We start from the raw sequence: 24,933 nt of genomic DNA on the forward strand, positions 1-24,933 counted from the left end.
CAGATGGACATTGAGCAGAAAGAGAAACCATGGGAAGGGAGGGAATCTGGAACCTTTGAAATGGGGTGAAATTAGAGAAGACGGGCAACGGGCCATGTAAACTATCCCACAGGGTCAGTTCTGTTAGAGGCTAAGAGATTTACTACGATCCCCTGGTCCGCTTCAGCTTTATGTTATGTTATGTGTTTTATAGCAAGGCCCACACATCTGAGGCTGCACCAGGTGAAATTAAAACCAAATATTTTCACTTACCTGGCTGTATGAAGGCTGATTTTGGTCTTCTCAAGTTGGCACAAAATAAAAGCAACAAGTAAAGCGGTTATTATCAACTAAAAGCTGTATGAATCGTATGAATAAAAATACTGGTGGTCGCCAATGCTATCCCATAGCCTAATACTAGATAAGAGCACCTATGGTATCAATTTGAAAAAATCCTTGGCCACATCGGCCTCAAGTTATCACGTAGACAGAATTTTCAAAAAACTTGACCTCTGATCCTGACTTTGAGGTCAAGATCAAAATCGTTCAAACTGGTCTGAGATTTTCAGTAGATGCTCCTATGGTATGCATTTGAAAATCCTATATTGCATCGTTCTTAAGTCATCATGTTCACAAACTTGGGTGTCCATGCTACCCCGCCCGGTGGCGTGATGAAAATACTCCTGAGCTGTACAGCCCTTCAGCGGTATTGTACAACTAAGGGGGAAAAAGTTGAAGATTATTAGTTAAAACTATGGTTGGCAATTAAAATTATTGGCTAACCATACAGATTTGCAGTTAGAATAAAAATAAAAGTTTTGGAAAAACTGAAACAACTAAACAAAAACAAATCCTATCAACACATAATAGATTAAACGAGCTGTTATTAAATTGAGCCACAGCTAAACGTTGAGGATGAAATTGCTAATCTGAAAATAATTGGTAAGAGTAAAGTGTAGGCAAATCCTGGTTTTAAATGAGTTTAAGATAATACAGTTGAACATGAGTGGAGCTGTTGATAAAGGGATTCTTGAGCCCATCTTACAGGTCTGTACGTCAAATGAAAAAAAATGCTGAGATGCACTGTGCTGTGAGTTGATTGTCTTTATCTATTTCACTAGGTCCAAATGGCAGAGAGAGCCAGCGAGGTCACCGAACTGAAACGCAACCTTGCCCAGGCTCTCAGAGACAAAGAGCAATTACAGGAGGTAAAGATGCCACCACCAGTGTTCTCTAAATGAATTTCAATGCAACATTGTTGCTTTAACAGCAACTCAGCACTTTCATTCAGGTTTTCCACTTGTCTGCACATAAATTGTGGCCATATTGGCCTGAAAAGAGGAGAAAAATCAACTGTCACCATGGAAATCGGTCTAAAAACAGTGAAAATGTTAATGCACTCTCTCCACACATAGTGCCCGAGCACTCTAGAAACTTTTGCATACTCTGATTTCTAAGCAGGCACAAGTTGTGCATAAATGAATCTATTCATTGCAGGTAAAACTGTGCATATTTCAACAATGACCTCAACTTAAGGTTATAAAACTTTAGCCTCAACATAGCTCTTACTTACAATCAAATTCACATACTTAGACAATGTAGACTGAGCTGAAGCCCAGACCAGTATCATTGCTTTCAATTATAGGAGGTGTATGAACCATTTCCATAGCTTTTTCTTTCTTACTCAACACTCCCCACTCTCCTCTAATTAATACATCTATACTTGCTTCTTTCGCCCACTGGTACAGTGCCATTAGATGGTGCAAATGCCACACAACATGTCTGTTTCACCTTCCCAACCCTGGTTTAAATGTTAAACCTGATAGCAGCGCACTAATGAAGTCATAAAGAGAGGAGATCAGGGAGGAATAGGGAGAGTAAGGAAGGAGTTACAAAGAAAGGGAGAGGGTGAGTGCTTCTATCAGCAAAGCCAGAGCAGAGGGAGCCAGAGTCTGACACCCATTACAGTAATGAGTAGGGTACTAATGCGCTTGCTTCAGATATAATCACAAAGGGCAGAAACAATGTAGACGGGAAACTTAACTCTTAAGATGAACGCACTCACCAACTGTGAGAAAGGTTCTGCTGAAATGTTAACTGATGACTTATAAAACTGAGACTGACTGCGGTTCTGCGCTTATAGCATCAGGAGGATATCCAGGACTTTTTAAATGAGGTGTGGCCGTGAAGTGTAAAGTGTAAAGCTCTCTCGCATCTCTTCTGTAGCAGTTGCAGCGTTACATGTCCAGGCAGAGGGAGCAGGAGGTTGCTGTTCAGGGTGCTGAGGTCCGGCAGCCAATGGTGCTGCGCTACCCTCTGCCCTACCCCCAGCATCCCTCCCCTCCGCCGCTGGTGCCGCAGAGGCCCGCTGAGCTGCAGTACGGCAATCCTTACTCCACCGACACCACAAGAGGTCGGGTCAGAAACTGAAATGATTTACTCGCACTCTGTGTCCCTGCTGCTCCCCTGCTGCTTTAATGTGTTAATCTTTTTAGATCGGGGGGATGTTGCACTTTCCCCTGAGCACGTGTCCCGTCCCCCACCTGAGGCTCCATCCTGCACCCCTCCCTGCGCACCTCCGATCTCACCGTCTAGCCCGGGTCCGGGAGCACCAGGCTGGGATCGAGAGGTGGTCTGCATCCAACCCTCCCGTAGCACAAGTCCCCCCGAGACCCTCGAGCATCCACCAGAGGAGCCACAAAATGTGAGTAGCGGTGTATCTAGCTCAAAACTGAAAAACCTATTGTTGGCTAAAATTTTATATTTAGTGTATGTAGTGTTGTTATATATAAATAATGCATTGTATTTCTGAATAAATACAAAACCATGATTGGCAGCATTAATTGACCTCTCTACATAACTTTTGAGGGATATTTTAAATCACTGTGATGCGATCCCAGCCGTTGCTCTCCTACACTGGCTTTTTGTTGTTGCCACGATAATCCCGCGTTTACTTCACCCTTCTCCGTCTCTGGAGGATTTCTCCCTCGCTAAACGAAGGGAAATGCAGCTTGGCCTTAAAAGACGGTGCTTTGAACTCATTTGCATGAAGCTCTAATTAGTGTCACTCCTTCAGAGCTCAAGAGAGATGAAGATAACAAGAGCTGGGGGAGAGTAATTAGAGGAGGTTTTGCATAAGGACAGGCAGAAGATGAGTTAGAGACTGTCGGATAATGGGGCATCCTTGTTTACTGTCATGTAATAGAAACGTAGGTACACATAGTTTACTAACACACGCTTCATTTACTTTAGTCGCACTCCTTTTTCCTGTAATTGTCTTTGGAGGTGGTGTTCATTAAAGCATTCAGATCTGTGAGCAAATAGTGGAAATTTTCTTTTTGTGTGTGTGTGTGCCAAAGGTGGGAGATGGGGCTCAGCAGTCCTGTGATCATCAGCCCAACAGACGCAGTGAAACCAGGAGCAGCTTCTGCTTTGACTCCAGGTAGGACATTCATTTTCAACACAAGGTGTCCTAGAAGACACGACACATAAAGAATGAAACAAAGTAACGCACAAGAGCATCAGTAAAAACAGATGCACAGACAGCTGCTTTGTTGGGAGTTTTTGCCTTGGAAAAAAAAAGATTTGTATCAAAGTAGCCATTGATTCATTTTCTCTCCAGAACTTAAACTGCTCCAAGTAAGACCTCGTCATTTTGAACCCCAGTATATATGACATAACATGCTAAATGACACAGTCAGAGATTTCTTCCTTATGAACATAGAGGATCACATGAAGACAGAATTAATTTATCTGTTTCTGCTCTTACGGGAAGAGTAGCGCACAGAGCCAATAATTACCCTGCAGGGGGGGTAACACAGTTGCTTATTGCAAGTGACTCAACAGCTGCTTTTCAAGAGGCGCACGTCTCTGGCTTTCATTATTTAGTCATAATCTGGTCTGTGAGCAAAAGAGGCCTACTCCATTACAATGATCCACACGGAAACTCACATTTCTTTTTCAATTTTTTGTCTCTCTCATCTATCCATCACCCCTTCCACCAACCCCCAACCTCATCCATTTTCCCCTCATCCCCTTCCGCAGTAGTGACGTTCACAAGCGCTGCCCGCTGTGCGAGGTGATCTTCCCGCCGCACTTTGAGCAGCGCAGCTTCGAGCAGCACGTCCAGAGCCACTGGAAGGTGTGCCCCGTCTGCTCCGAGCAGTTCCCGCTCAACTGTCAGCAGCAGCTCTTCGAGCGGCACGTCCTCACGCACTTTGACGGCCACGTCCTCAACTTTGAGCAAATCGAATGAAGGGGAGGGGGTTCCGGCATACTGTATGGGTAAATATGTGTCGCTATTAGTTGATTTTGACTCGGGTTTGGTTGATTTATCTTGTTAACATACAATCATTTGCACTGTTGTTGTGATTTTTCTGGGGTTTTTTTTTTTTTTTCCTTTTTGTTTGGAACGTTTAAGAGAATGTAGTCTACTTCTGAAAGGAAGCAGAGTTTGTACTTAGGCGGCTAGTCCTCCCAAGTTATTTAGCAGCTTTCACGTTAACATACAATCATTAACATTCAGGAATAGTGCCACAATCCTTTGCTTTTCTAGCATCTTTCTCCTTCAAGGGATTAAATGCACAAATATATATATTTTGTGTTCCAAAACAATTCACAGACACAAAGCTGAACTGGGACTCCGAGGGAAAGCATCCTAAACGTCCCTGTTCTTTTAACTTCTCCAAACATGCATACACCAAGTGAGAAATCATCCAAGGCAGTGAGTCGTCCTTTATTTGTCCTCAGAGTATGATGCTTCGCAAGACGCGAGAGATAAGAGCATAAATGCAAAGTGAATATGAATATGTGACATCTTAAAAGAGTCGCCTGTGCGTGTACATAAAAAGTGAAGAACTGTGTGGTGGAGATGAAATATTGTACGTATGAGATGGTTTAAACACAAAAGAAAACAGCACTACATTTTCATGTATCTGCACTAAATAAGGCTTTATTCTGAATGTACTGTACATAAATGAAAAGAAATATAAATTGTGGCGATACCTGTGAATTACGTCGTGAACCCGCCTCCCCTTATCGTTACCTCCCTCATATTTAAAAGAAGACAGGACCAATGATGTTTTACTTCCTGGCGTGCACTTTCTTGATCTTAGGTCGGCCGTACGAAGCTGGGCTTAGGAGATAATGAACCTCGTTTTTGGCTAAACTGGCTGCCGGACACGGGGTTAGACTTGTTACGTACTTTCATGTTTTACAGTCACAGTCTGTTAGCCCTCATGACTGAATGTCGTTTATGTGCGTCTTCACGGGGCTTCCTCACCACCGCTTGTTTATTTCAGTCATTATGCGTGTTGTAACCAGGCTTTTTAAAAAAAAAAGAAAAAGGAAAGAAACGCACATGTCCAGTCATCACAAGACAAACCTGTGTATGTATGTCACGTGTCCGATGCAGGCCTTTTCATGTGAGAATGGTTTAAGTGGTGCTGCAAAGATCTTTATGAATAAAGTCAGCTTGTCTAAATGCATTTTGATGCTTTGTTCTTCATTTCTGAGCTGAATAAGTAATGAACACGAGTCTGAGATGTGGAGCTTTTTTACTTTATTTTGCTTTTTTTTTTCTCAGTCGTTTCCTGTTTACATTTAAGCAGCTTCTCTTTTATATAGAAAGACAGGTTGACATCATTTACAAGTCACTCTTCTCAGAACCTGTTGTACCCCCGTACAAAAAAAGGAAACATCAGTCTCCACGTTACATACGAAAATATAATTTAAAAGCACTTGACAACAGATGCACGTTACAATACATTCACTGTACACGGTATATTGAAGTTCCTCCCTCATCTCCCCTCCAGCACACACCCTCCGTTTCTCCTCTCCCATATGTGCGAGTGGCCCTCCCGAGTCTGAAGCTGAGGATGGGTTTTGTTTTTACGAGTGCTTGACAGCTCAACTTTCAGTCTGTCCCCGCAGAGAACCTTCTCTCCTACGCTCAAAGGCCGGACTGAAGTGTCTTCTATCATCATCTCAGGCTAGCAGCTCCACAGATGTCCTCGTAACCTGGTGCCAGGATTTTACAGATCCAGGTTCCAGGTGGTTTAAAATAGGCATGGATTTGTGCTTATGTAGTAGCACACTCGCTGAGGGTATGTGGCGTATCCTGCAGTCTGCCTTTTAACAACATTGTGTAAGTAAAAATCCCTATAGCCAAACTGGAGGACAGGACGGTGTGTGCGTGTCGGAGATCACTGTACCTATCAAATGAACGGGGGGCTCATGCTGCAAGCCTTGAGCAGAATCTAAACTTTTTTTGTACAATGAGGGAAATGATGATATAATGAACAAATGTGTCTTGGCGAGTTGAAGCACTGCGCTCTCACTCGGAATGATGAAATCCCAGTCAGGAGCAACAAGCCAGCCAACCACCCTGCTCCATAGGAGTTGAACCAGCAGCCAGGCACAGAAACATGACACATCCGAGCAATGAGACACAGATTACAGTAATACTCTCTAGGCTGATGACTTGGATACTGCTGAAAACACACACCACTCACACTCTCGCGAACACACAATGGACTGGAATGCTTTTGTCTAAAACACACACGCACAAAAACGACACGTAGATGGTAATCTCTTTCAAATACAAAATCCACCTTCTTCTTTCACACGTCTCCACACGACACAGAAACATGCGTGAAAAACATTCTTCTCGTGTACATCCATTCATTCCCGTGACTTTTTTCTTTTTCTTCTTTTTGGAGGTGCGACGTACAAGAAAATAATTGCCACAAGTCTGGGGCGACCTCCGGGGTGGAAATATTACAACACTCTTCCCATCCACCTTCCTTTCCTCCCCCCCTCCCCCTCCCTCTCTCCTCATCCCCTCATCAGGCACATGGTATGGTCAATGTTTGGCAGTGGAGAGCTGTTGGCAACGATCATGGAAAAAACAAAACAACTACAAAGATCTTGGCAACTGGAATACAGTGTGCCGCTTAACCCACTTTTGTGGCTAAGCGTGTGGAACGCAGCTCTGGCACTGTGAATGAAGAAACGCTGGAGATAACGATGGCTTAATGCGGATACGGATCGGGCCGTGTTCTAATACGTTCTCCACGTGATAAAATGGTCAAACGACACACAGATCGGTGTCAAACTGAAAGGAGCATTAGCTCTTAATCTGTAGAACATGTAAGGAAAACAAAGAAACAAAAACTCAGAACCTAAAGTCAGCCAGCTGATTGACCTTTGACCTCTGAGGTGACAGAATTGCTCAATCAGCAAATGAGGAATGAAAGGAACACTTACTGATACATAAAAATGAACACGAAATCTAAAACACTGACAAAAATATATAAAATAAAGCTTGAAAATAAAGTAACTATGTATATGCTCATGAATACTTTTATATATTTTTATGTACACATACATATCTGTCTATTGTTTATATATCGATATATCTATTAAAAGTATAACTTAACTCCAGCGCTTTCACCCCCACAAATGACCGTGAAGGCACAGATCTAAGCTCAGCTGGACTCTGCAGCTCAAAAGGGAGTGTAACTACCGCTGAGCTTACATCAGCACTGGAGGCCAACTTCATCCCACTCAGAGCTGAGCAGGAGGAAGGCAGGGCTTGGTTGCACTTCCTGTTTCACGTCTCCGTCTTTTCTCCTCTTTACTTTCGTATCATTTTGTTTTTTGTCTTTTCTTTCTGTTGTTTTTTTTACAGTTAGCACCTTATGTAAGTCGAACGATAGAAAATAAAATAATGTGATAGCATATACGAATGTGCAAATGTACATCAATAAAAATACTACAAAGATAGTTCTTTTTTGTTTCCCAAAAAAATACAAGTGATATAACATAGATAGAAAAAAATACTAACGTAACACACAAAAAGAAGATGATTTAAAAAAAACAAAAAAAAAAACTTAAAGCATGCACTTGATCCTTTAGTGTACATAGGATGGGAAAGGAAAGTCAGGACTCTTTTTTTTTTTTTTAGGGGAAGTTGATTGGTGTGAGCGCGGGCTCTTAGCCTTGAATCTTGCGGAGGATCTCGGTGGAGACGGGCGGGTGGAAGTTGATGGTGTGGTGCCTCAAGCCCTGCGAGGTCTTGTAGCTTTTGCCACAGCGACACTTGAAGGGTTTCCTCACACGAATCTGTGTGCGGTGGCCGTTCTTGGCGTGGTATTTGATACCATTCACATTCTTAAGAAAGTGGTCGCATGCAGAGATGAAGAAGAAAAATGGGGTTATAATTACCACTTTTGATTGCACACAGCATCTATAAAACACCAGAGCATTATCCCAGATTTTATGGACAGAATTCCAATGAAAATACAACGAAAATACAAATGTGAAACATTTCACTAAACGTAGGCTTCATCCAACATTTGTTTTTCCTCTCTCGTTTTTTACTACACACATCATGATAGAGTAGCGCCAGTGAGTTGACTTTATCTCATTCACAATTATAAAACATGGTAGATTTCAATCGATTAGACTTTTTTATTTTAAAACAATAGGTAGCAGATCAGTTGTCAGTTATCATGTGGTACACAAAAGAAAAATCCCATGTGCACCAGCTGTTTAATACTTTGAGTCTCCTTATATCATAAAGCCACCAGAGTTAAAATCTACTGAGAATTGCAAATATGAATTTGACCTTAAGCACAATTTGGGTGCAGACCCATTACTGGGTGCAAGTTTCACTAAAATCTGAACAGTACTGCTTATTAATAGTGCACAGACAGATGCAGGGATGGATGTCTCGCCAATCCACCCTGAGGCCACTTACTGCATGTCTTTCCCTGTTCTCTCTCTCTCCCAGCTTTGTGGTCTTCTATACATTGTCCTAAGACAATAAAGACTAAAAACGCCCAGAAATATAAGTGATTTACATGATATCAGCAAAACTGCTATTTTGTGTTTAGTGGTAGGGAGTTAAAGTTATCATCCTGAACTACTAAACTAGGAAGGTAAACCTTAAGACTGCTTCATATTAGCATGTTTGCATGCTAATTTTACCATTTTTCTGTCAATCAACAATTTCCTTTCTCCGCTTTAAAGTTGGATAACTTCAACTATGTACCCGCCCACTGCATCACTAATGGATACTTCAGTGTCGTCACCATCAGTCCCTGAATTTCGCCGAAGTCCTGCGGTGTCTGGTTGTTATATCACTGCTAGTCTCATCCTCTGTGAATGCCCCTCAACAACAAAGGTCGCTTTTCCCACGCTGCTGTTTTTGTCTTCAGGGTATTAGGGAGAAATGTTCCCACACTGTCCATTAGTTAAGCAGCTTGGATAGTGAGCAAGCTGAATGAGTTTTTTGTTGCCAGCTGTTATTAAAAAAATGAATTAAAAAAAAATTAAGTGAAGCAGAAAATATTAATCACCCTCAGATCTTATAATGTGCTTTTTCAAACACATGTGATACTCAGACAAAAGTTCTAGTGTGGATTTATTCAGAAGTAAAACCTCATGCCTTCGTGGAACTGCCTGCTCCGCCCTCAGGTTCAGCCTTACCTTGTATCTCTTCTTACACCCGGGGACGGGGCAGGCGAACGGCTTTTCATCGGCCCCGTTCATTGACATGGAGCTGAGGATGGACTCAGAGCTGATGGCGCTTTCTGTGGTCCACGACTCATCGCTATCCGACTCCTCGTAGTCTACCTCCTCCTCATCATACTCGCTGCCTAAAGGCATAATGGAGCCACGCAGAACAAAAAAACACTTGTCAACCCAGCTGAAACAGGGATAGCGACATACCCACGGGAATGCAACGCCCTGGGAATTTGAGAAGCAGAAAACGATAAGTGACTTTTTATTAACACATTTCTCTGCGTGCTGTCCCCTGCTCGGATTCATAAGCAGCCCACATATCACGGAACGCACAAGCCAGAAATGGTGTGATGTGCTTCCGTGTGTGCCTGTGAGTCAAAATGTGGGGATTGGCACTGAGAAAGAGATCATTAAGTGGGAGTGATCCCCATTGCTCAGCCTGGAAAAAGTGCTTTACTAAGTGCAGAACATTTTCCACTCACATGCATGCACACACAAACACACACACACACACATAGACATAAAGGCCCACTGACCCCCCACCATCTCACAGGAAATGCTGCACCTCAGCTTGAGGAAATGGATGGCACCCTGGCACATGTTGAAAGGGGGCGTGTGGGCGCGCGCACATATATATATGTGTGTGTGTGTGTGTGTGTGTGTGTGTGTGTGTGTGTGTGTGTGTGTGTGTGTGTGTGTGTGTGTAGCCATGCTGATGTGTAAGCCCAGACCTAACACTACGTTTGGAACCATTTGGGCTGGAATTGGACATCTGCTTCTAGGCTGTGCAACACACGGCCCCATGCGAACACACAGCGTGACAGCTGCTATGTAATTAACAAAGTGTTGACTGGTCTGCTCACTGCAGGAGCCACCATTCCCAAGACACAAACAGTGCACACACACACACACACACACACACACACACACACACACACACAGGAACATAGTGGTTGGTTACAAGCTTTCCACTGTGACAGCAGATTTTCCTGATGATTTACAAAAGAGCAAGTATTAGCAGAGAATTGGCCAGAAATATCCAAAAAAATAATGGTTAATGTTTACAGAGACACTGCTGAATATAAGATGAGCAGGCTTGTGCACTCCTAGCAGGTATTTTGTAGTTTTCACTTTGAGATGCAGAGCCATTGGACAGCTATGAAATAAGCTGCATTCCATTTGCATTACAAATATCTTCACTCGCTCTTCAGCGCGCTGTCTGACTTTGATGAATATGCTTCCCATGTTTTTTTCTCTTTGTGTCAGTAGGGTTAAATTGCCTAAGTCAGTTTCAACATATCCTTTCCCATCACACATATAAGCAATCCATCTTTTTCCCTTTCAATCATACGTTTGAACACACACACACACACACACACACACACACACACACACACACACACACACACACACACACACACACACCGGTTATACCTGTAGGTGTGCTGCTGCGGAATGAGGAGGAAGGGGTGATGGGGGGCGTGACGGGAGGCGTCAGGTTACCGCTGGTGTGGCGGGGAGGTGTGGCCGTGCTGTTCCTGGACACTCCGCCCGTGATGGACAGGGACAACTTGGGTGTGGCCTTCTTCTTTATGGTCTCCTGCTCCCGGCGTGCTGCATCCGTCATGAACCTGACGTCACACAGTTATTGTATTAGTTCGCATTATCCGATTTCTCATTATTAATCAGTGGAGAGGTCTCCTACCTGCATGTAATACTAAACTTATGTGACAGCTGTGTTCTCATCAACTTGAAAACCTTATAAATATAAGCAATGTTGTTCAAATAAATGCTAACACATTTTCATCCACTTGGGTTGGTTTTTTTGGGTTTTTTCTATAACTTTGACCTCTTAATTTGAAAGGTAATTAACTGAAAGTTTATTATAACTTCGGTAATTGTTGTAGTTTTGCCTTTTCCCTGCTAAGGCTACAGCGACAGAGGTTTAGAGACAGCAAACATGCTACAGTACGGCACCAAGAACATACTGATTGCTTTGGTCACTAGCAGATTGCAACTGTTGCCTGTGGTTTGCATGGATGACACAAACCCTACCAACTAGTGGCTGCCACTGGCCTCTGCAACTGAGGCCTAACTACTTAGATTTTGCTTGTGATTACATGAAATTATAAATTAAAACAGTAGTTCTCTTACTTTTTAAACTGATGTACAGCCACGGATCCACTATTGATCTAATGATGTAGCCTATTTTAATCCTTCATCTACAACTTTTAGCTACAACTCTGTTTATCAGCTATTAATTAAGTACACTGACCACTTTCAACAGTTTTCCCACTCCATTTAGTTGCACGTGTGAATCTATACTTTTGGGTAAGATTTTCAGCTGATAGACACATTTTCAGCCAATACTGTCCAGCTTTTTTCAACATTTCACCTCTGTATTATGTTTAGCTAATGACTGACTTTTAGCTAGTTTAGATTTCTTGAACGGTTTATCTTGCCATTAGCTAGTCATTGCAGTGGGAAATCCATGCTTTTAGCTACAAGATTCAATTTAAAGCCTCACTTTTAGCTCTTAACTCCCAACTTCAGCTTATTTTGTCGCAATTTATTTAGTAATGCTAACTGTTTAAATGTTTATACTATTATACTACTATATCCATACTATTAGCAATCAAATTAAAATCCTTATTCAAATGGTATACAGTTTCAAAAGTCTTAGCTAATAAGTTTAACTAGTTATTAGCAATTTCAAATATTGTTTCACAGTTTAGGTTTTTTGTTACAGTTTTAATAATATATGTATTCTTTTAGCTGTCTTTGCACGGTGTTTTTTAGCTGCTAACTGTTTATTTAAATGTTATTTTTTTATTTACTTATAAGTTTGGCTAATCTGTCCTCGTACCCTCTGTTGACTGCAGAAGTATCGCTGCTTTAATAAAACCCTGTTAATTTATTATTTATTATCCTTTTCATAAATTGTGATCCATATCCTAATTTGGTTTTCTAACATGTGGCGTTAAGCTGTGCTCCACTGTTGCTATGAGAAAAATGTCCATTTGTGTGAGAAGACAGGGCCTTGCTGCTGAGTGAACTCCTCCCTTAAATATTCTGTCAAAACATGTACAGTAAATACAAATGACATTTATAGCCTCGCCACTTGAACAATTATCACAGAAAACAAACCTCTCTCTTTCATTCGACCATTATCTCTCTCAGTGTTACATCTTGTAGGGATTTAACGAGGCATTTAGTGGGACGTGACACATCGGTTCACCACACACAAACACACACATGCCGTAATCCTCTGGCTGCACAGGGAGTCAAAAGTGATTGTCTTGTGTGGTTTTCTGTGCTGGTCTGTGGATGAGTCACTGCTGTGGGTATGGGAAAAGTCAGTCATTGGAGATGTTCTCCGCAAGCCACATATACACACACTCACACGCATGTTAACTTTCACTGGTGGAACAATGGTGCCCTCTGTAGACGGATGCTTTTGAGCGTGTGTGAATGTGTACGATTGTGTGTGCCTTACCTGTTGATGTAGCTTAGGGCCAGATAGGTGGGCTGCTGTTGCTCTTGCTTCTCCAAGACCCTCGGATCTGTGTCTGCGAGAGAAGGAGACGTTCAGATTAATCACCACTCCCTGTGGAGGGAAAATGTTCTGTGAATACTCTAAGTATGTAGCTGACTCACACATGTATTCTTTCTGCCAGACAGGCTGATAGATTACTAGATATGTCTCACACTGCGTTCACTGTATTAGTCTCAATGTGTGGCACCCTGCAGATACATTTCAGATACTTTCATAAACGGCACGTTATTACAGCAGAACCAAGCCCTATCTAATTTACAACCAATGCCTTCGCTGAAGTGACCCAAGACCACTTAATCGTTGCCGGGGGGAGGATGTGGTTACAAAAAGAAAAAAATTACTTTAGAGTAAAGGCGGCTGTGATGAATGTACACACTGTATGAGCTGAGGAGTACATACAGGCTTTTTCCAGATGACTTGCTAAGTCAGTAACGCTACAGTCGGCAACTTCCACTGCCTGAGGCAAGCAGTGTGTACTTCAAAGTCCCATCTCACACCCCGGGAAAACAGAAGCAAGTGTGCATGAAAACACTGCGGGTGGGTTACATATGTGAACTACCAGTGCCATCAAGTGTTCAATCTGGGAATGTTCAGAAGGAGCTTAAAAAAACAGTACATTAAGCCAAGCCATCTATGTCTGCGTGAGTGTGTGCACTAGCAGGCATAATTGCAGCAACATATGTAATAGCTAGCAGATGTATTTCAATTTAGATCCAAGGACTAGATCATCTCTGTGCAAAAATTAACAACACACCCCTGGATGCTTCCAACTGTGGTGTGTTGGCCTTCTCAGCCCTTCAGTTTTCAGGCTTTCACACCTCATAATTAAACAAAGAATGCAGACTTCCCACCGTGCGGGAGGAGGAACACTAAGGAGACCAGCAAACAAGAAAACAACCCAGAAAAAAGAAACTTGCCCACTTCAACTGGTCTGCCATGCAAAACATAGTCCTATATATGTGACTTTCAAAATAAAAAGACTAGGCAAAGGGGGAAAAGGGTAGCAAGATTATATACCCAGGTGGTCCGCAGAGGTGGTTTCTGACAGTCTTTTATAGCTGAGACTTAATAATCCTACCTGCTGCTCAGATGTAGAGACTAGAGATGGCACGATACCACTTTTTTATGTCCGATACCGATACCGATATCATAAATTTGGATATCTGCCGATACCGATATGAATCCGATATAGTGTTTTTTAATCAACAAAACTGTTTTTTAAAATATCTTGCTGCATTTTGCAAGTCTGCAAGTTCATACTCAAGTTTAAAACAACAACTACACTAAAGCTATTCTGTTATACCTGTATACAAAAAAAATATTTCATAGTTCAGCAATACTGATCAATCTAATAAACTTAGACCTACACCATCCTCCCTATTCTAGTATTTTAAAGAGTACTTAGCGTAAATATTAAGCAACCTAACTAATAGGGTTCCAACTCCCAGCAACAACAAACATAAATAAATAAAAAATAGGGAACCACCCCTCACGCGCCACCTCATGATGCTTAATCGACGTAATCAACCTTAATTTGATGCAGTGTGAAAAAAAATGCACAGAAATCAATTATTTTTCAAGAAATATTAAATAGATTCAACATCTTTCTTCAACAAAATTGCAGACTGCACAGATGGTACCTTCCCAAAGTAAAAAGTACTATAGCTTACTAGGGTATATATTAGACTTAATAGTCACTATATACAGTAATTGACTTCTATTCATTTTACATCAAATTAAAACTTTGGGTGTCAGATAATTATTTATTAAAAGCTCGACATTTTAAATGAGAATAAGAAAGAAAAGTATGTCTTTGTGCCCCCTTTTCCCTGTTCATGCCCTATCGGCCCCCCTGGCTAAACTTTGCTAGATCCGCCCCTGCACAGTTACCAGCGTCAGCTACGTAGAAAAAGATCCTCGAGTAGAAAGTAATAATAAATACATTCTAACAACAGCTTATCAAGCTTAAACGTTCTGCTGTTGTTCAGCCGCTGGTTTCCTCTTTCTGGTGCAACGTGGGCCAAAAGCAAACTAGAGACACGGACTCGCGACAGAAAAGCCGATCAGCTGATCATTTAAGCAGTTTCACGATTGAAGTAGCAGCCGGAGAGCGAGAGGCAGTCGCTTGTTAAGCTTAACGTGGGAATGCTTTACAAACATTCAGAGATGGACTTACACACTTGCTTTACTTCTCTCGGGGATAACTTTGTCGGAGATGAAATGCCAGGTTGCTAGCGAAGCTCCACATGCTATCCAGACCACCGACAGGTCCCGCATGCCACAGCTGCTCTATCACGTGATGCATACTGCTCCGACTGCTAACGTTCTGAGGTGAGTTACGGCGTGTTGCAAGTTTTGCGAGGTGCTTTCGTGATATTTAATGGATCGGATTACATTTTTTATTTTTCTCCGATATCCGATCCAGTAATTTAGGTCAGTATCGGACCGATACCGATACGTAATATCGGATCGGTCCATCTCTAGTAGAGACCAGAGCTTTCTGTGCATGCATAATTGTGCACAAACACACACACATACACACAGCTAAACCTACATCCCTGAGTCACGAGACATGTTTTAGTGAGAGCTATCTGCATCTTTTAATAACCTTTTGGAAACCACTGAGTAGACTAGACAACAACAGGGAAAATCTGCTAAAACAAAATCTATATATGCACTGAGATTAAGCAAAAAGATGACAGGAATGACAAATGAGTTTGGATTAGAATATTTATAACCTGTTTTGTTTTGGGGGGGTTTTAATCTAAAAGATTCCCACAGAGTCCACAGTGGCATCTTCACATTACTTCACAAACTTAAAACACAGAACAAAACACATCTGGGGAGGTGATAGAAAGAAACCTAATTAGTGTGATCTTTTTAAAATAGTCCATCAGAGTCAAACGTATACAGTTGCAAGAAAAAGTTTGTGAATATCCTCATATTACCAGGACTTCAATGCTACTGATTTTTCCCTCTGTCCTAATTGAAAACAAACAAAAATCTGACTGAAATCAAAACAAGAGCCAAGCCCATATGATTAGCCAGTGTTATCTGTGTGTCCGTCTATTGGTATCAGCGTTTATAATGGCCAATAAATGTGAAAAATAAAGATGGGACTGAAGAAAGGCTCTTCAACCATGTTCTGTGTGTTGAGGTTGTGTAGTAAATAAATAACTACACATAACAAATGTTAGGCAAATATGTTCAGCTAATATATTGTAATAACAGATTTCTTTTATAGATATCACTCCCAAAAATCTTACACTGGTCAGATTCTGCTAACAACAAACAAAAACTTGCACTTTCCGTGCTTTTATTGAACACACTGAGTAATTACTCACAGTCCAGGCTAGAAAAACACTACCAAATTCTCCAAAAGCTACTGGAAGTCAGGTGTTCCAATTAATGACATGGGATTGGAAGTCTGGGATGCAGCTGTAGCACTTCCTTTAAAGACATGCATGAAAAGCCTCATGTAGGCTGCTCATCTCAAGAATGACTGGCTAGTCTGAACCAGAGGTGGACAAATAATGTTCCTAAGGGCCTATATAAGAAACTAGGATTACTATAGGGGGCTGCAGCAATGACCTGAACTCAGTTCTGCTTCATTTTAATTGTATCTCTTTATGAACCTTTACAAGTAAGAGTAGATGTTACAATCAGGTCTGAACCATTCTGTGACTGCAAGAAAAAGCAGTACAGAGATGCACAAAGCTGACAGCATGTCTTGCAAATATCAAACCACAGCACACATCTGAAAGAGGTGAAAACAAGACCAAAGGGTTACAACAAAACACCTGCAGAAGTCTTGCTAAAATGTTCGTTCATCTTCACTAGAAAAAATTACTTAATACCAGGACTTCCACCTCTCCACGCCCCCTTCAAAAAACCGGCACATGAAGCAGAAGAAAAGTCAGCAATATCTTGTAGGCGAACAAACTGCAAGCAGGAGGAAGCATCGTGGTTTGCGGCTGCTTTGCCACCTCACAGCCTTGATGCCAATCATTAAAGGAACAATACATTGAACACTGTATCAAAACATTACACAGTAGAGTGTCAGGGTAGCAGTCCGTGAACTGAGGCTTAGGAGGGTGGCAACAACATAATAACCCAAAGGATACAAAGTCAGAATTAAGTGTTTTAATGACCAAGACAGTGACCTTAATCCAATTGAGATGCTGTGGCTAACCTGAAGAGTGTCCAATCAAGAGTTTTATATGGGCCCTCTTCACTGTGTCGGCAGCTACTGTTGCTCCTTCTACGAGTGACTAAATTCAAAAGCTGACTTACTTTTATTAGCCGATACTGTGAGTGATCACTCAATGTGTTCAATTAAGACAGGAAAACCACAACTGTGTGGTTTTAGTTTAGTCAGATTATTGAGGTCCATAACTGTAACTTTTTTCTAAAGATGCAGATTAGGCCACATTTTATGAGTAATCAATGCAGAAATTCTGTTAATTCCACATTTTTTCCAACTACATAGCAGGATAAGACTGACTCAAAGGATTAACTGTGAAAGAAACATCAGCTGAAGGCAATTTAATGTGAGAATGGCAAAAATGTGAGGAAAGAATGCCAGAATTAATATCTTGGGATGTTCAAGGTGCTGAGGATTGTGGATGAGGTAAGTGTGTGTAGAGAAGGGGGAGGGGTGTTGGTGGAAATGGGGTTAGCCAGGTGCGGATAGCGAGAACTGCAGTAAATGTTAGCCGGTTTTACAACTTCCACTCGCCGAGCTAGACAGAAAGTGAGCATGCTGTTGATCCTGCTGCTGTGGCCAGAAGAAGACCTGCATATGTACACCCAGTAAGCTACATACATACATACACACACACACACGTATATATATTTGCTAACTGAACCTCAAAGCTGCCAATTTCAAATTTACAGTACAGTATTTTAGCAGGCTAATGTACATGCATGTGCATATTTGTAATTCAGTACATGTTTTCCTTATCTGTTTTGTTTCAAAGTATCACCAGTGTGGAAACACTTTAGTTATTAATATCTGTGCCCAATCTGCAGCCACTCATTTCACAACCCACACATCCATCTCTCACGAGCGGCACACTGCTGCCACCTGCTGAATGTACTCTGTCTGCATGTGTCCACATGCACAAGCCCATTGTGTAGAGAGGTCTGTGTATGTGTCTCTTTACATGTGTGCATGTGCTGAAACCAGACCAAGAATGCATGGCTTGTTATGCAGCCTGCTAATTAAGCCTCGGAGAGCATTTTAACGTGTTTCTAAAGCAGCAGGCAACCGGATGGAGGGAGAAGAGAGGCGAGGAGGAGGAGTGGGAGCAAAGAGAGGGGGCATATGGGTGGAGGGAAAGGCAAACTCCTCTGTAATTATGCTTCCCAGTGCTTGGTGGGGCGCTCAGATCGTGCGACTTCCGAAAGACAGTGTGTGTGACTGTGTGTGTGTGAAGCAAAAGAGAGGGTCTGCAGTTTCCAGTTTGGGATGCCAGTCCAATAACTGCTTCGCTACACCCTGACAGGTCATACAGGAAGTATAGTGAGCACAGCCTCTCACATGCACAAACATGCACCCCTTCCGTTCTCAACCCTCTGACAGGAGCGAGATGGGAAACAACCTGACAACTAAAGCAAGAACAAACAGCTGAAATCCTTCTTTTAATGCATATATAAATCACATATACATAGAGCTGAAATGATCAGTCTAATACAAAAACATTGTCCAAAATATAATTACAATGTAAAATAAAAATGAAAAATAATTGTAAAAATAATCGACTTATTGGTTACCTTTTCAGCACGTGACTTACTGGTAAAAATGTTGTTATATCTAATAGAGCAGGGCAATATGGCCAAAAATATATATCACGATATATATTTGAAAATTTGCGATAACGTTATAACTGACGATATAATTTCTGCGAGACAAAATACAACTCCAGGACTTTACTAGCGCAAAAAAACCCCATCCATTTATTTTACTTAAACAAGCAGCTGTTTTTTTATGTGCATTAAAGCTATATAAACATTTAACAGTGTAAAAGTAAATTCCTTGCTGAAAGTTTAACCAAAAGGCATTTCCAGTAGAAATGGGCTGACATATCCTGAGCATAACTATGTATAATATCCACTGAAGTTAAAAAGAGGTGCTTTCAAATATGTATTTTTCGGACCATAAGGTGCACGGGATTATAAGGCACATTAAGCGAAACAAAGCAGTCAGATAAATCAAACTTTATTCAACTTATTCTTCTTGCTTCCTCCACTTCTGTACCATTGATTCATTAATGCTGTATTCTACCACAGCTGCTCTATTCCTATGTTGTTGCAGTATATTAATGACTAACCTTGTATTGTGGATGGATTATCTCAGTTGTTCTCCTGACTGAAGTTTGGTTTACAGCATCCTGCCATGCGATTGCATTTGTCTCTAACCATCAGGAACCTTCACGTTAACTTTTTCTTTATGTTATGCTAACATAGCTGTGTCGCTAGCGATCACGTAGCACAGCATTAAACACCAGCTAGCCCAACTTCAGTAACCCTACAAACGTCACTGCTGTGTAGCTTCCTGTCTTCATTTATGTTGGAAGTGATAGCAGAGCTGTACGTTTGATTTTTTTTTTTTTCTCAGAAATCTCTCAGTCAGAACATGCTATATCATGCTTAGAATCTAGCGAAACTAGCGAGCTAACTTCCGCTAACTTCTAACTCCGTTAAATGTAATGAATTCCGTTTTCATGGATGCCTGGATGTTAAACATCATAGTTACACCTGGTAAAGCAGCAACGCTGATCATTTTATTAAAGATGGAAGAATTTAGACAGTTTTTAACTCTCAGTGATGTTCGTTTGACTTCGGGACCTTAAAGGACGGAGTTTAGGACCCAGACTACTCCCAGACTACTCCCAGATTTACGAGCACCTTAGTCTGACAAATACGGCAATAACGATGGCCTGCTTGCATATTCTACAAAAAAAATGTGCTTTGTTGTGTATCTGACAGACAAACACCAAACCAGTTAAGTTGCACCATTTTTACAAACTAATTCTGGTTCACCCGTTTCACTCAACAATCTGCTTTCTCCATTCTCATTCTCCGTTACCGCCGTGCTTTTTCGGCACTGCGCATGCACGATATTTCATTTTCTTATCGTTGCCTAGCATTGTACCGGTATTACCGTGAACGGTATAATATGGCCCAGCCCTAATATCTAACATATTCAGCTTTAACTTACATAGTAAAACAGAATAATCTACACATCCTCAAACATGCTGTCTCCCTGTAAACAACATCACAAAGAAAGAAATGCAAAAAATAAATTCTAGTGGTTTGCCAATCGTACCCACAAAATTATCCCTGTAATCGAAAAGCAACAAGTTTAAAAAAATCACTGCAAACTAACGATCAGCATTCTTCAGCAGAGTTTACATCATGTTACAAGGCCGTAGTTTCAGCTCAACCTTTAACTCCGAATGCAGAAGAAAAACAAGGATTCAAGTAAAGTCTGTCCAAGCAAAGGTGATATCTTTTGGGATTTCCCTGTACTCAGCTCACACCCGTGTTTTGACTTTCATAACCTTCTCTTTTAAATCTCTTTCCCTGCTTTTAATCTCTACCTGCCTCCCCCCTCCCTGTCCTTTTTGCTGAGGTAAGGGGCAGGTACGTGCTTGTGCAGGTGAGAACATTGCTGCCGTCGTGCACGCAGGCAGAGAAGCCTGACATCATTGCATTCCTCAGACCTTACCTACACTCCCAGCACAACAAAACTACCACACTAAACACAGTGCACCTAACCCCACTTCCTTATTGCATTCGGCTGTAATCTAAACAGTGTGGGCATGCCATTGGTAGGCTCCTGCCCTTTAGGATGAGATCAGTGTTGTAGATCCACACGTTTCCTAGGTTTCTCACAGATGGGATCACGACACACTCATCTGGTCTGCTTGCTGCCAGCTATTATGTGTCAGACAAGGCAGAAGTCCAAATAAAAAAAACGATATAGAAGATAACGGATTAGAACAGGAGTCCAAACACAAGGCAGAAATTTGGGAGTTTTCTGGTCGTGTAGCACATTAGATGCCCTACCACAAGAGGGCAGCACAGCCTGCAGCAAAAACTAACTGTTTCCAGCAGAGACGTACACTGATTTCTCCACACCTGACTTAAGTCCCGCTGCCTCACTTTTTACAACTACTAGCATCTCATATCTCAAGCTTCAAATTAGCTGATCCTTTGATTGATTATTGATCACACGCCACTGCACTAATTCACAACCGAAAAGGAAGTCAAAACCAAATGTCACTTGCCTCCCCGCCCCCTCTCAATCCTCTCCATGTGTCACTCTAGACCCTATGGTAACTGATCTGAAAGCAGTATTGATTAGACTCTTTATGTCTGTGCCGCCCCTGATAACCAACCGTGCTATAAAGCCAGGAGAGGGGCAATTCATTAATCCAGAATATTTGACTGGTAAACCGCTATTCTGTTCATCTGACAGTTAGGGTCAAAGGTCAGGCTAAGAGCCAGATGGGGCATACATCACTCAGTGTCTGTGGTGTTTGGGTTGTTGAACTGAGGAAGCAATATTAATCCCTGCATTTCTGTGGGGACAAGGTGAAAAATCACGTTTTGATTTCTTCCACCCTTGGGTTTATTTGGAAGAGATCCATGGAGCATATGGGTAAGATGAAGAGCAGCCCACCCTGCTCCTCCGTCTCCCCACCAGCAAACACCACACCAACTACATCACTTGTGTTTATCAGTCCTGTTCTCCACGTGACGCGACATCACGTTGGGTGTCCTCAACACAGCTGGTTGCTCGACAGCACTCTTTGTCAGTGAGACAGCAGGTGTGCAATAACTCAGCCAAATACACTGCCCCTAACCCCTTTAGGGACCGCCAGTTGCCATGGAGACTGGCTCAATGAAGCATCTATGTAAACCCCTCGCTCCCCCCCTTCACATAGCCTCATGAGGATGGATACTCCCCACAAATAATGATTAGCCCACATCAGATTACTGAGTGATTCAGAGATGCGTAAATGCATCTCTAGTCTTATTTGTTATGGTGGATCATAGTTTAATCTAACACACTGTTATTGTGTGTTTAGTTGGAAGTGACAGTTTATTCTGTTCTTTAAATCTGCATGCTTTTCTCTGCTACCTTGAGGCAATAGGAGGAAAGCACTCCCTTATCAAGAATTCACATAATTTACTTAATTTTAATTATTGTGCACGCAAAGACAGGTATTTTTATTTAACAGCTCAAAAATGCACCTACACCAGCTCTATTTTCCCCCATTTTTGAGAATCCACATACAATGCTGCTATAATAGAAGTTACTAATTGCACCAATTACCACTTAATTAAATAAATACATGCCTCTTTATAATCCAGAGTGTTTACCCTGCAACTTTTTCTGTGCCTCTTATGTTAAATGGTGGGCAAACTGATTACGATTGTATTTATACGTGCCAGGGGGCAGTCATCAGAGTGTTTACTGTCAGACCAAAATCTAATAAGCGGTGCAACAAGTCGGCGCTTGTACTTGTGGAAGAAAATCTGATTATATCCTTGCATGTCTGCTACAACTTCAGCTGATGGAGTGCCGGTGTTCCAGATCAACTGGCGTTTAGATCAACTGGCGTTGGTCGAACAGATGTGTGGCAGTCTTGCGTTTCAGTAGCTCCTACCGACAAACCAGCAAAAAAAACGCCAAATGTGTCATCTGTGACACTTGTGAGGTTGTCTCAAACACACTCCGTCAGTCTTGATGCTGTTGAACAACAAAATGTTTACAAATGTGGCGAGTTTACCTGGTGATATCCTCATGCGCGACGCGATCGCAAAAACAGCAAACAAGTAACACCACGCCGTTGTTGTTCACAGGACAGCAAGAGTAAACGATCGGGAGACTCTTGTCGTCGTTATCGTTCCACTCGCACGGTTTATTTCACCGAATTCAGCGTTTTTGCTCCACAACTAAAGCGAGCAGTTTGCTCTGTGCACCAACATGGAGTCGAGTCAACCAGCGCCACCTCTGGCCAAGTGCCACAGCCTACAGCCAGATCAACCTGTGACACACATCTGCACCACGTTTGAATTCGTGTCATGCACATTTGTACCTTTCAATTGTGTCTGTTTGTGCGTCATGCAAATAAACCTTTGAAAAGAATGAAATGATATCATATATTTGTTATCAGCCTACATTTGTACAAAATGCCAAATGACATACACATAAGAATCACCATCCTGATATCAATACTTTTGCCCATACGAAAAATGTCGTGAACACACTAATATTTCACCAGTGTTGTAACATCACATGTCGGTAGCGTAGTCTGTCTGTGTCTGCCCTCTGCAAACAAACATGTTAGAGTTGGTTGTGATATACAGTCTGCATAAGTGTGGTCAATCTAATAAACATTTGTAAGGAGATGGCAGTTACTGTGAATGTACAGCAGGTGATTAGTAATAAACAGCCAGACAATGACTCTGACAATCTCATTCAATCTTGCAGATTGCACCTTCTGTGGAAAGTGGTACCACACGGTGTGTGTGGACTTCCCTTGTGCAGAAGGCGACTACAAATGTTGTGGGTGCTAAATAAACAGAAAAAAGTGATCCCTGTTGTCTTTACTTACTGATTGTTTTTAGTGTTGACAATCCACATTGCTGGCATTGCATCTTTCAACATGTTTGTGGGCAGATTTGGATGTACCAGGGGTAAGTGCAGCCACTCAGCCTCTACTCACTGTGATCATAGCAGCAGGTGCAGATGTGTCACAAGTTAATCTAGTAGTGGGCTATGGTCATGTGTTAGTGGTGGGAACAGTCATATCCACTCACTCTCACTGGCTGTTTATTACTAATCACTGTGTAACTGCTGTGAATTCACAGTAACTGCCGTCTCCTTACAAATGTTCATTAGATTAGCCACACTTATACAGACTGTATATAACTCCAGCCATGTTGATGAATTGCCTATATTGGCTGGAAATATTCATTTTCAGGGAAAAGACACAGACAGACTATGCTAGCGACATGTGATGTTACAACACTAATGAAATATTGATGTGTCATATTTGTCCAAGGCGTATTTCATTGTTATGGAAAAAGAGAATATCAAAATCATGATGACCAATTGGAGTGGTGATTTCTATGACTTTGTGTATATAATTTGGGATTTTGAACAAATGTAGGCCAATAAGGAATATATGATATCATTTCATTCATTTCAATGGTTTATTTGCATGACGCACAAACACACAATTGAAAGGTACAAATGTGCATGACACGAATTCAAACGTGCTGCAGATGTGTGTCACCAGTTGATCTGGCTGTAGGCTGTGGCACTTGGCCAGAGGTGGCGCTGGTTGACTCGACTCCATGTTAGTGCACAAAGTAAACTGCTCGCTGTAGTTGTGAAGCAAAAACGCTGAATTCGGTGAAATAAACCGTGCGAGTGGAACGATAACGACGACAAGAGTCTCCCGATCGTTTACTCTTGCTGTCCTGTGAACAACATCGGCGTGGTGTTACTTGTTTGCTGTTTTTGCGATCGCGTCGCGCATGAGGATATCACCAGGTAAACTCGCCACATTTTTAAACATTTTGTTGTTCAACAGCATCAAGACTGACGGAGTGTGTTTGAGACAACCTCACAAGTGTCACAGATGACACATTTGGCGTTTTTTTGCTGGTTTGTCGGTAGGAACTACTGAAACGCAAGACTGCCACACATCTGTTCGACCAACGCCAGTTGATCTAAACGCCAGTTGATCTGGAACACCGGTGGGAATTAGACACCAAAATAACAGAAAAGCCACGGGGGAGTGACGCTTTCAGAAATGTGACAGTCAAGAGTTTTCGGCAGCTCAAAT

At 41.8% G+C, this 24,933-nt stretch overlaps 2 protein-coding genes and 1 long non-coding RNA gene across 5 annotated transcripts in view; 2 read left to right on the forward strand and 1 right to left on the reverse strand.

Annotated features, from left to right (window-relative positions):
* The window catches only part of tax1bp1a (Tax1 (human T-cell leukemia virus type I) binding protein 1a), a 25,141-nt gene extending 19,217 nt beyond the window's left edge, over positions 1-5,924 (forward strand). For both annotated transcript variants that reach the window (XM_026156995.2, XM_026156996.2), the window contains 5 exons: positions 1,101-1,187; positions 2,206-2,392; positions 2,475-2,683; positions 3,339-3,421; positions 4,024-5,924. In XM_026156995.2, coding sequence (XP_026012780.2) covers positions 1,101-1,187; positions 2,206-2,392; positions 2,475-2,683; positions 3,339-3,421; positions 4,024-4,234 — 777 coding nt within the window. In that variant the 3' untranslated portion in view covers positions 4,235-5,924. The remainder of the gene's footprint in view (positions 1-1,100; positions 1,188-2,205; positions 2,393-2,474; positions 2,684-3,338; positions 3,422-4,023) is intronic.
* jazf1a (JAZF zinc finger 1a) overlaps positions 5,523-24,933 on the reverse strand; it is a 22,624-nt gene continuing 3,213 nt past the window's right edge. Inside the window, exons 4-7 of one of the 2 annotated variants that reach the window (XM_026157002.2) lie at positions 13,004-13,076; positions 10,942-11,138; positions 9,472-9,641; positions 5,523-8,151 (exon numbers count right to left, since the gene is read on the reverse strand). In XM_026157002.2, coding sequence (XP_026012787.1) covers positions 7,975-8,151; positions 9,472-9,641; positions 10,942-11,138; positions 13,004-13,076 — 617 coding nt within the window. In that variant the 3' untranslated portion in view covers positions 5,523-7,974. Of the gene's footprint in view, positions 9,285-9,471; positions 9,642-10,941; positions 11,139-13,003; positions 13,077-24,933 lie in introns of both variants that reach the window. The other variant, XM_080296449.1, reaches the window with a different exon arrangement.
* LOC145423700 (uncharacterized) lies at positions 24,500-24,845 on the forward strand. The gene is made up of 2 exons (XR_013904755.1): positions 24,500-24,638; positions 24,765-24,845. It is a non-coding gene; the product is annotated as an uncharacterized LOC145423700 (long non-coding RNA).

This window comes from Astatotilapia calliptera, chromosome 22 (genome assembly GCF_964374335.1).
Source record: "Astatotilapia calliptera chromosome 22, fAstCal68.1, whole genome shotgun sequence".
Lineage (NCBI taxonomy): Eukaryota > Metazoa > Chordata > Actinopteri > Cichliformes > Cichlidae > Astatotilapia > Astatotilapia calliptera.